Raw genomic sequence first — 12712 nt, forward strand, 5'->3', positions numbered from 1 at the left:
TGTCTGACACCATGTGACACCATGGCTTTGTCACATACTAGGTCACCATCATTGTTCATTTGTGGGATGTCATTTATGGGATGTAATGAGATAAAAGATGGTTTAACAAAAGTAGGCAAGGATGCAGTTACACTATATAAGGAACTTGGTGGGCTTTGCTCTGGTTCAGTTGGAGATACCCTGAAGATTACTGCATGCATGTGCTGGATTATAGGTAGTAATATTTACACATTTTCCTTTTTTTTTTGTAAAAACTTGATTTGTGTATTGAACGAACTACTAGCAAATATGATATGTCATCAATCGTGTAGATTTAGAGATAAGTCAATGAATGTTTTGCGGTGTTGCTGAGAAATCTAGGGTGGGTAATTTGAGGATGGGCTATCAGGTTGGGATAATCTAACGTAAAGTAATGCACTATTTTGTTGTGTTGTAAATCTATACCTGTACCAGCTGCTATATTCTAACACTGTACGACACGTTACAGGTGGAGTGAAAAATGGGTCAGAAAGTAAGGTATTCATTGCTGCTACTTTGGGCTTTCTCTCTCTCTGTAACAGGTGAGCTTCCAGGTTGTACTTCATTGATGTTGATCCCATAATGCTTACTAGGTGTTATGAAGCGATATGGATTTAACTATCAGTTAGCAGAAAAATATATATTAGTTAAAGGATATCTACATTTATTTGTATTTATTGTTTGCCTCAAACGTTCAGATTCCTTTGCATTTTGTTTGTATTGTAAGATTTGACACATTTCATAGACTGGATAAAATATTTACCATATCAAATCATCTGATTTATTTGTGCAGCATGCCAGATATGGAAACATGTTAAAAGAGTTTTTCAAAGGACATTTGACAGTGACCCGCGTAAATTAAAGTTACATAATGGTTGACTTTATGTGACTGTGGTCGGGTAGCCTACGTGGTGCTTCATAAATTTGCAATTAGATGGGAAGAATAAAAAATTATTTAATCATTAATTAATGTAGCAGTTATTTTAGATTTTCTCACATAGACCAAAGACAATTTTCCCCAGAAATTCACAGAAATCAACAGAACTAATGCGAAAAATGTATTCAAATGCCTGACTATATTCTGACCTTATTGCCCACAGAGACACTTGCAGCCAGGATCATCGGTGGTCAGGAGGTTAAACCGTACTCTATTGGATATCAGGCTTCTCTGCAGTATGAGCGCCAAGGCGTTTGGAGACATTACTGTGGAGGGACCCTTGTCCACAGGCAGTGGGTGGTGTCTGCTGCCCACTGCTGGAGGCCGTAAGTATGGGCATATTCAGTAGAGTTGACCAGTGGTTCTCAACATGTGGGTCGGGACCCCCTGGGTCCCCAAATTATTTTGGGGGGTCCCCAGATGATTAACTTGATGTGAAACATTGTTTTCCTCAATCAACAGTAAACAAACCAACATGCAGTATAAGTGTAAAGACGGTATCTGCACATTTCTAAAGTGACAATTTAAGGACCCTTTGATCCATATTGTCAAATATTAGGCAGAAATTGTGAAAATAGGTGATCTACATGCTCACAACACCTCGCAACGCATGAGCATGTAGATGTGTTTTCACAATAGAATCGTGTTAAACTAAATGCATTCTCTCGAGACTTGATCGCTTACGCCACTCAAAGGAAGAGGTCGACCGAGTGGACGTTCCCCTTTCTTTGATGACGGCTTGCCAGATTGAACTAAATGTAATGCCTCAAGTCTTACAACTCCAAGTGTTCGTCAGGGTGGGGGGTCCCCAGTTCAAATATGATTATTTTGGGGGTCACGGCTTGAAAAGGTTGAGGACCACTGGAGTAGACTAAAAAGTAATACTGTACTTAATGCTGTGATTACAGAGCACTGATTGATTCTAATATTGCATGGCCCAAGTGTGCGTGTGTGTGTGTGTGTGTGTGTGTGCGCGTGCGTGCGTGCGTGCGTGTGTGTGTCAGACAGAGAGAGAGAGATGGGGGGGAGGGGGGTATATTAGGCTGGCATTAGCCAGACTGATAATGTGGATTCACTCACACGTTCCTCCATGGTGTCTGGACTTCGGCCCATAAGTATGAGAAATCAGAAAATTCACTGTTCAGCTGATACCGTGGAGAAACATGTGAGTGAATTAAGCAATTACATGAGGGTGTGGGTTATCATGATTATTTGGACCGCTTGCGTTCCATTTACAACATAACATACATGTATACACAAACATTGCCATTCAGAAGATTGACTTCCATTATTCTAAATGGAGGTGTCACCTAAACCTAACCTAAACCCTAACCTCAGTGGGGGTATTTCTGAATGGGGATGTTTCTAAGTGGGGATGTTTCTGAATGGAGGTCTGCCCCCCCGAAAGGTTGCGAGTGCCTGTAGGCATGCAGCGCAGAAGGTCCAATAATCACATAACTCACACCCTTGAGTGTAATATTGCGATTATACAACAGTTGCCTTAAAAAAAAACCATCAACTTCATTTAATTGTAATTAAGATATTCAATAGGAATGTTAAAAAATGTTATGCCACATTTAGCTACTATGTCCTTGAACTTCACATGAAAACTGCTAGCCTAGCCACTAGCATAGTGTTGGGAGAGGGGAGCGCTTCAGCTCTTTTGCGACCAGCGCAGCTGATCCTTCGTTTGATGAGACCCGTGTGGTAGTGCTCATTATTCACATGGGTAGAGAGCTATTCAATCAATATATTGCTTTGTCGTAACTACCAGTTGTATAATCCACACTATCAGTCTGGCTAATGCCAACAGGGTGAAGCAGTGTTATTAAGAACCAGGGCTGTGCAGAGAGCACTGAGTGGGCAGCTAGGTGCTCAAACCTCACAAAAGGGCACTTCTGTGCGCGTAGCACAGAAGATAACAATTTCCTGTTGTATACATCTCAAATTCTAAGACATGCTCCCGCAGAGAAGGAACCCTAATCATTTAAGTAGTACCCAATGTCCTTTCTTGTAGTAGCCTACCAGCCTCAGGCCAAATGTCAGTTTGTATGCCAAATATCTGATAATCTACACTAGTTAGACGCCTCAGGGCGACATGCGACTGCCAATTCTTGGCCAGTGATGTATATCGGACCAGTTACCCATGTAGACCCCTGGTACCCATATATGGAGATCTATGTACTGTATATGGAGATATGCTGTGAGAGCCCAAACATGCATACTCAGTTATTCGTTTTGTGAAAGTTCTATGATGTCTATGACATCTGACATCATACTCGTTTATGCCCATACATGGAGATCCCTGTCTGTAGAACCAGCCGTTTAGTGTGGTATGTGGCCGATGTGGCCTCCATATATGGGCATTCCCATATGTTAGATATGGGCTTAATATTGATGACATCAGGGAACTCCATATATGGGCATAAAAGGGATTCTGTTAGTATGACATCACAGTGAAGCCAGAGCATGATGTCAGAGCGACAAACCCATAGAACCACAGTGTCAGGCGTGACAGAGATACATACATACACACAGACAATCTGTGACCGTTCACATACTAAACTTAGGCAGACTACTGACCCAAAGGCATTTCCCTTAGCACCACGCTTTGTCCAAATTTCACAATGTAGCATTTTATTTCACTTTAAAGCTTTTGATGTTTGATGCACTAAACCTCAAATGAAAATACATAATAGCCGGGGACCCAAAAGCTCAAGGAATAGGGTAGGACATGTGGTTTTCTGCCGTACTTTTTATTTCTGTTTTATCTATTAGTTCGGTCATTAAGGTCCACAGAATGAGAGGCCTGCTCTGCCGGAAACATCGCGAAAAAATGTTATGGCCATTTGTATATTCACTGTCCCATTGACTGCACTAGAATAAAACAGAAATAAAAAGTACGGCAGAAAATCACATGTCCCCTTCCATTTTGGTGACTGGGTCCCCGCCCCGGCTATAAACACTCATTTAAATTCTGGCAGCAATAATAATTTTAATTTCTTATGGCGCATTTATACATTCTTCCGCTTGGATGCAATGAGTAGCATTGCCTGTAGGGAGCACTAGCAGGACTTTTAGACTACTATTTTTGTTTTTAAATTATTTACTATAATCTTTTGTATTCATTACAGATCTGTTTTGCTGAAAGAGGTTAACAGGCCTTTCAGAATAGGCTCTGAGCATTAATACAGTTCCGGGTTTCCAGCTCAACTCAACTCAAACTTTATTTATAAAGGACATTTACAATGACCAATGTCGACCAAGTCTATACAAGTCCTATATGCGGTCAAATTAAGAACGAACAAACAAAAACAGGAGAATGGATTAGAGCAAGAAGATTTGACCGGCTTGTCATGTGTTTCTAGTTCAAACAATGCCACGCCAATCAAACAAAACTATGTGAAAACAAACCGGAACAGGACACAGGTATGCCACCTTCTGGAAACCTGGCACTACAGTTATGCACAGAGTCTATAGAATCTAGAATCATACTTTCTTTGACCATCTCCTTTATAGTGACCTGAAAGGCTCAACCTGATTGGACTGTATCCATTTTGGTCCTCAGGACCTCTCTGCTGAGGGTGGTGTTGAGTGAGCACAACCTTGATGTGGAAGAGGGCCATGAGCAGGTCTTCAAGGTTTCCAAGATATTTACCTTTGGATTTACGTACAACACGCTCGATAATGACATCATGCTCATGAAGGTACGCATGACTGAACTATATTTGAAATACACCCAGCAACGTTGCTAGACAATATTAATCATGGGCAGAGGTGGTTTAGGCTATTACCTAGCCAAGGCTTGTTGGTTTAAGGGAATGATTCTCGCTTCGGGTGCAAGAGGTCCTGGGTTCAAATCCCTGAACCTGTCAAACCAATCTCTGGTTGTCTCTCGAGTTTTAGTGCTTGCGAGAAAGTTTGATTAAAGATTAAGTACTTAAGTAAAACAACTTTTTCCGAGAATCTGGTTTTAGCTGTTGTACATGTTTATTTGTGCCATATTCCACTATTGTAAAGAAATGTTTTAATTCTATAGTCAACGGAAATGATCCCTTAGAAAAAAATGTATATCAAATAGTATATAGTATAGTAGTTGTATACGGAGATGGTCATCAACTTAGTATGTTATTGCTACCAAGGAAGCAGATGTAGCTCTCTCAAATCTGAGGCAAGTGGCTATTTTTGAATCTGTAAGATGGTACTATAATAAACTTCAGAGAGGGAGAAAAGGCAGGCTGATTTACTTTTGATGAGCTATTTTTTATGCTTAAGTACAGATACTAAATAAAACTTTTACTCATGTCAAGTCAAGACTTTTCACTTTTACCATCATTTTCTAATTCATTTGTGTATACCTGGCTTTGAGGTACCATTTCCACCAGCACAAAATCCATAATGCCATATACACACGCACGCACACATGCATACCCTTGATAGATACCTTCAGTTCAGTTTGATCACTCGGTTGCTCTATTAGCATCTAATTGGCGTGCCCTCTGTTTTGGTTTGTGTTGCAGTTACGTGAACCAGTGCAACTCAATAACTCCAATGTCCAGCCAGTCGAGCTGCCTGATCCCAAAGCCCCCCAATTACAGTCGGACACCTCTTGCACAGTGAGCGGCTGGGGTGTGACCAATGTCCACAGTTCCTACCTCTCTCCTGCCCTTCGTGCCGTGGACGTACAGGTCATCCCCTGGTGTAAATATTACTACTACTGGGGCAGGGTCACTGACAACATGGTGTGTGCTGGATCTCATTATGGTGGCAAGGACTCCTGCCAGGTACAGAAAGTCCACTGAGGGTACTCTGGGATATGATTTGGTTAACAGAAATGTGATAGATGAGTTGTGTCATAGAATGTTTTGCAAATGGATAGGCCTAGCTGTGGTTAGGAGTGAAAATAAGAGTGGATATGTAAACATCTACTGTTCTGCTCTGGCAAAACAAAGAAAAGGGTTCATATCAGTTTCATGTGATTAAAGAGATAGGAAACATTTCAGGGAAACATGATGCAGGCTTTATTTCTGCTGCCACTCCGGGCATACAATGAAGTCTTGCTGTCGCACGCGCGCCTTCTTTAAACAAGGCGCTGTGTTGAAACAATATCCTATCTGTGTCATGGAGAACAATAATAAGGAATTCACGCTCAAATGAGCAGCGCCATTAGACACTGGAGTAGTGAGAACAGTACTTTAGGGCGTGTTTGCATATCTCACAAAAGGGAGAACCTCTTTGTTCATCAGGTGTCCTTTCTCATGGTTTTCTGCAGGGTGACTCAGGTGGTCCACTTGTCTGCAATGGGAAATTTGAGGGCATTGTCTCATGGGGCATCAGTTGTGCCAGACCATACTACCCTGGGGTGTACACCAGAGTGAGGAACTACGTCAGCCGGATCAAATGGAAAATCAACCAACCCTAACCCTGACAAAACACCTATGTGCAATGTATTCTGGATTTAATGATGCTTTCTTTTGTTATTGAAAACACATTTCTATTTTGGTAACATGTTCAGTTTCTTTGTGTCAATAATTGTGTAAATTCTAAAGGGGATGTTTTGTTGTTGCAAAAGCTCGAACATCTGCAGGTGGGAAGATGTTTGAAGTTAGGGGTGCTGCATATTGGGGGGGTCACTGCACTCCATAAATATGGCATTGCACCAAGGGACAGGGACACTATCTTAATTAATCCATGTCGTGATTTAATATAAACAGCAATCAAAGGCAGCACAGAACACTTCTGCTACTGCTATATAAAAACCTTCTTTAAAATATTCTTCTAACAATGGTCCCTAAAGAAATCTAGTCTCTGTGAGACGTCTAGGGGCTGCAATCTACCTCCAAAACTATTATGTTATCTGTGAGAAGCTCTGTCATTGGTCCAGAAATGATGATTAACCAATCAGGTCTCGTTCATGTACGAATGAGCTTCTCACAGATAACAGAATCGTTTTGGATGCAGCCTGTGGTCCCTAGAAATGTTACAAGTGACTAGATTTTTTTAGGGAGCATTGTTAGCCGTCTGAATATAATAGAATTCAAATAAAAAATAAAATAAGCAATCGCCTTTTTTCTGCTAGTCAGCAGAAAACTACCTATCAGCTTTAAGACAAAAAGATCATGAAAGCCAAGACTGTTATAATAAAATAGATAACACCACAGCAAAGCCAAAGGGTTAGGCTACATTTTGGCAAAAACGTTATTTTCAAATGATCTATAGCTGACTAACGTGTCATGTTTCACAAAGGACTCAAGGAGCATGTCTAATGCAAAGTCAGGCTGCATAAACACACTTTCACCCCACAGTTACCATTACTGATCCACAAAACAAAACACTGAAATTTGTTTCACAAACTATCAAAACATGCAAAATGCAAAGGAATACCATCACATGGCAATGACATTTAATCAAATGACACCAACCTATAGCAAGCAACTGCACTAGCCTTGGATCAAGACTATCATACAGTATTTGTATTTTATCTGACTTTTACTTTCGTACCTACAATAGTCTTGGCCTGCAACCCCCAGTGCATCCGGTGAAAGCCGTTATTACACTCAACGTAAACGTGATTGGCTACAGAAAGGATTAAAACACTATATCTATTGAAATATACCGGCTGCAGCAAGTACAGGCTTTACTGGTGAACGCACTGGCCAAGACTATCATAGATACGAAAGTAAAAGTCAGACTCGATAAAATACATCTAGTCTTGATCCAAGACACAAGTGCACACAGGTTCACAACAAACAGCTCCAATAAAGGCCATTGCGCACACGTATCCAAATGCATGACATTACTTTGCCACAGTTCTAAAAATCTGTGATATAAAATAATAATTATGTATGGACAGTTCAGAAACCTGCTTAACAATGACGTTGTTGATGGGGATTCCAAGTACTAGGGATGGGACGATAAGCGATTTTATCGCTTATCGTGATAAAAAACACTCACGATAATCGTATCGTGGAGATTTAATTTGTCGTGATATCGTCCTCCTTCATGCACTGGGATCAATTCACCTTTTATTTGCCGAGCTGCATATCTGGTACCACCTAAATCCTCTATAATTGGTAAAAGGTACTTATAATATATACTTGATAGTCTTTTTTTCCACTCTATCAAATGTCTTTGCCAAAGATTTGGCGATCTACAAGCTCACTACGCGGTGCAACGCAACACGTTGTGAGCTTGTAGATCTGCTATTTTTTGGCAAATGTTCCGCCCCAGGATAATGGATTTTGATTATCGCGATAATATCGTGAATTTTGTCACAATAATCGTGATATGACATTTTCATATCGTCCCATCCCTAATTCCAAGCTAATATATAGGCAGGGGTCATCAACACATCCGTATACGGACAAATGTGTCATCCGTGGCAAGCTTTAGATATTCTTTTTTACACCCCATTATAATGTTTTTATTTTATATCATAATACCCAATTACTGAAAGTCAAGTATCCACTACTAGTCCAGTAGTACATTTTATTTGCAAGGACCCCCGTAACTCTGAGTGTACAAATGGAACCAAATGGACCCATAAGGGGTCTAAAGTTAGCACACTGAAATAGAGGCCACTGTTCTTGTATCAATAAAAGGTTTCAAGAAAATCTTGTTTGAAATGACCAAACCTTCCTACAGATGATGTCACTGGTAGGCAGATTTCTGAACTGTCCATAGGAAGAGCCCTCCTCTGAGACGAGCACAGACACAGAAATTGTACCACCCTATAATGATTCCTGAGTACCTATTGTATGAAGATAGGTTGAAAATAGGTGAAATGATCCTTTAAGTCTACCTGCTGAACATACCTATTCTATTGTAGGATGTTAGGAAATTATCTGTATAATTGTGATTTATTATTACTAACAATTAGTTGACTGTGTAAACTGGTTTAAAGGCAATCGATGACTGACAAAATGCATGCCATTTCACCTTTTGAGATTTTTGAAAACATTTAAATATGAACAGCACATTAGAGTAGATAAAAGGGAGGCATATGAGCATGCAAAGACGGTGATAGCTACGGTAAGCAGAATCATCTTAGTCGGAATTAGTAACCATGGGACGAAACCCAACTCTTTTAGAAAGCTAATGAGCTCTTAACATGAATGCCATTAGCATTGCCGTGCTCTATAAAAGGTTGTTTTTACAAACATTGGACAATTGCATTGACTATGTTCATATAGCAAAGCTAATATTGTGTGTACAATTTTATTGTCTTATCTTTTAAGCATTCAATTATTATTATATTATTATTATTATTATTTGGGGAGGGGGGTGATTTTCTTTATTGGATAATTATCAGAAATATTATTCATCAACAATAAATGTCTGTTTTTTTATATTTGGGTTTAGATTTGGTTGTGCATGCTCATTGCTCAGTGCTCATCACCATGTTTACCACAATAACAGCAGAGCATAATGAGCAAAATATCAGATGTTCATTCAGCAACAATAAACATGTCTGTTTTTTGTTTGGGTTTTGGTTTCTTTGTATATGCTTACAGCCACGTCTACCACAATGACAGCAGAGCATAATGAGCCACTGAGCACACTTCTTATACAGCTTAAAACAGCAGCATCTCTCTAAAACTCATTACATACGCTACACTTACCCTAAAGAACTTGTGGGCCTCCCCTCTAGACCACGTGTGGCCCAGCTCTGGGGGCAGGTCCAAAAAACAGCAACGCGTGTCTCCTAAAAAAACTGTTTATGCCCAGTTGTAAACTCATCTCTCCACTGTACTGTATATCCTTTCCCTCTCTCCCAATATTTCTCTCTTTTTCTCTCACTCTGTCCCTTGTTTTACAAACACAGGGACACAGTAAGACTGAATTACTAAAATGCTGTGATGGCAAACTTGAAAATCAGCAAGTGCAAAGTCACTGAAGCAGTGACGGAAGTCAGCAAGCTAACCATTGAGAAGGACGATTGGATTGAAACACTTATTCACAAATCCCAGAAGGCCAAAGAATTTGCGTATTGTCCTTACAGCAAATTCAGTGTAGGAGCAGCCCTTATGACAAATGATGGAAAGGTCTTCACAGGTACGGTACAATCTCTTCTTGTAAAAACTTAACATTGCACAAATCTCTGTATTATTATAGCCTACTACTGTATGTAATTGTACATTAAAATATCTCAGCTCACAGGCTAATCCCAGTTGTTTAAGCTGCATTCTGAGGTTTCAGAGTATTGCAAGACTACATGCCAATATAAACCTACTGTTTCAAAGTTCTTTTCCTCTTTGGTACTATTCCAGACAGTAAAGTTCACCTGGTGCAATCACTAAACTGTCACGTCTCACTGAACCAGGAGTGGACCCACAGTATTTATTTTACTAGACCCATCTAGTAGATAAATACTTTAATGTGTAAGCTTAAAAAACAAACCGTTATGGACTTTGTTTATGTATTATGGTCTTTATGGAGGCTGTGAAAATCGTGTCACTCTCATCAAAGCTCAATTTTCTGCTCTGTCAACAGGCTGTAATGTTGAAAATGCATGCTATAATCTTGGTCTGTGTGCAGAGAGGACAGCTATAGCCAAGGCTGTGTCTGAAGGATACAGGAGTTATAAAGCCATTGCCATCTCCAGGTACAGCAATGTGTCTGGATAAATATTGATTTCCATTGTCCTCATGATTCAGTCTTTAATCAAACTGATGCTGCTCCTTGTTTCAGCTACTCTTTGTTGTTGGATATTTAAATGGCCATGTTGTGTTAATGAGAAATATTTTGTTTCCCGCGGGATCAGAACGGAATAGAATGCCCTGAAAATAAATTAATCTACCTCATCTGCAGGCTAGTTGCTGTTCTTATTGTAAAGTGCAGCACTGCAGCTTGCATGGCATTACAATTGTGTTAACTGGAATAAATGTTAACACAGTGTGTTATAAAAAATGTAATACAAAGAATTAACCAATTTTGCAGTGACCTGGCCGAGCAGTTCATCTCTCCTTGTGGTGGTTGCCGGCAGTTTATGAGAGAGGTAATGTATACCTTTTGCTTGTGAATAGACCCATGTGCAGATGAGAGGTGGTAGAGCAGCTCAAACTTAAATGTTTATTAATGAACACAGGACAGCCAGGCATAGTTCCACATCTAGAGACAGACCAAGATCAGGTTATCAATGCAGAACAGAATTATTTGAGATAAAGGATAAAGGACCCTTAGGGCTGTAATTATTAAGCCAGGTTTCCATGGCAGTACAGTCTACATGGCATCGCACGGCACGCTGCTGACTGTTGAGATTACACAAAGCACCAAGAACACACCAATCAACAACTACAAACATTGACCATGCTGTACCTCCAAAAGGCATTTGACAATGTCAAGCATTCATTTCTTCTCAATATGCTGAAGGTGATTGGTTTTGATAACGCATTCATTATTCTGTAAACTAGATGAAATCCTACCGGAAAGAGAATGAGTGGTTGATGTCAATGGAACCCTGTCCTTATCCCTCCCAGTGAACTGTGGCATTCCCTAAGGAAGCATACAGCAAGATTTTTACTCATAGGCCTACCTTAACTAACATCCATAGCATATCATAAATTAACACTTTACACTCACTTGTCTGATGTCCTTTCAAACTTCCCACTACAGTTTGGTGATCAGTGGTCTGTCTTCTTGACCAAACCTGATGGATCCTATATGGAGCTGACAGTGGAGGAACTGCTTCCCGTTTCATTTGACCCTGACCTGAAGAGGAGAGTTTTCGACACAAAGAATGGGTCAACATAGACACTGAAAAGTAAGAAATATGATCAATGATTAATTGTAATTCAATATTGTAGTGTTAAATATGCCTACTTCGTATTAAATCACATTTCATATTTTCTACCTATTAAGGCAGAAGAGCCAGCGGTCTCCTTACTAGGCCAGTGGTGCACAAACTGTCAATCGGGACCCAAACTTGGGTCACTGGAGAAACTGGGTTCGCAGAATGGCAATGCAATTAGATGAATCAAGTTATGGAAATATGCTTTAAGTTGAATGTTCACTTTTAAACATGCGTAATGAGTAATTGTTATGTTTTTTTTAATATTTGTTCTGATAATCCTGTTTAATGTGTTAAATCTAACTTGTCATGTATATTTAAGAACAGGCTTTGGTGTGTCATGATATTTTTAACTCATGTTTGCCTTTACCACTTTCTTTAGCTTTTATCATGACAGTTGTCATGACAGTTGTCAGCTTTCAAACTATTATTACCATGAATAAATGCTACATTGTACACACACCGATCCATTTATGGATTATTGAAGAGAATATTTGTGCTCCCTGTGTGTGTGTGTGTGTGTGTGTGTGTGTGTGTGTGTGTGTGTGTGTGTGTGTGTGTGTGTGTACACAGTACACTGAATTGGAAATTGCAATGCAGGGTATAGGCACAGTATCCTAGAAGAATAAGTGACTGAAGGTGAATATAATTTGAGTAGACTATGACTGTCCCACAGTGAAACTGTGAGGTTTTAGTGAATATATTTTTTGCAGGTTGAATGCAGCCATGACATTCCAGAACATATATTGTGGACCTAAGTCGAGAAGGACTTAATAATACCCTTATGCCTCATTCACACTGCAGATATATAGTTGAACGTTTTGCTTGCTTGGTCAATGTTATCTCAATGGAAAACAGCTTTAAAGCTTTCAAAGCTTTGTTCTGTGTATGTCCTGTATCTTTAAAGCTGGTTTCCATTGAGATAACATTGACCAAGCAAGCAAAACGTTCAACTATATATCTGCAGT

General features: G+C 39.8%; 2 protein-coding genes across 2 annotated transcripts; both read left to right on the forward strand.

Moving 5' to 3' along the window:
- Positions 1–1084: 1084 nt before the first annotated feature.
- Positions 1085–6377, forward strand: LOC308290825 (trypsin-like; the record flags this gene model as incomplete). The annotated part of the gene is made up of 4 exons (XM_080732736.1): positions 1085–1281; positions 4524–4662; positions 5476–5739; positions 6228–6377. The coding sequence occupies 4 exons, from the start codon at positions 1085–1087 to the stop codon at positions 6375–6377; spliced, it is 750 nt and encodes a 249-aa protein (XP_080588862.1).
- A 3318-nt stretch (positions 6378–9695) lies between these two features.
- Positions 9696–12195, forward strand: cdaa (cytidine deaminase a). The gene is made up of 5 exons (XM_080733454.1): positions 9696–10009; positions 10448–10559; positions 10895–10952; positions 11570–11717; positions 11816–12195. Exons 1-4 carry the CDS (start codon positions 9814–9816, stop codon positions 11705–11707), a joined length of 504 nt encoding a protein of 167 aa, XP_080589580.1. The 5' UTR covers positions 9696–9813; the 3' UTR covers positions 11708–11717; positions 11816–12195.
- The last annotated feature ends 517 nt before the right edge of the window (positions 12196–12712 follow it).

The sequence above is a fragment of the Nannobrachium achirus genome, assembly GCF_963921795.1.
Source record: "Nannobrachium achirus genome assembly, chromosome: 9".
Taxonomy (NCBI): Eukaryota; Metazoa; Chordata; class Actinopteri; order Myctophiformes; family Myctophidae; genus Nannobrachium; species Nannobrachium achirus.

Coding starts and splice junctions, on each gene's coding strand:
- cdaa (XM_080733454.1), top strand. CDS start 9,814: ATGGCAAACTTGAAAATCAGCAAGTGCAAAGTCACTGAAGCAGTGACG. Junction 10,560..10,894: donor AAAGCCATTGCCATCTCCAG/GTACAGCAATGT, acceptor CCAATTTTGCAG/TGACCTGGCCGAGCAGTTCA. Junction 10,953..11,569: donor GCCGGCAGTTTATGAGAGAG/GTAATGTATACC, acceptor TTCCCACTACAG/TTTGGTGATCAGTGGTCTGT.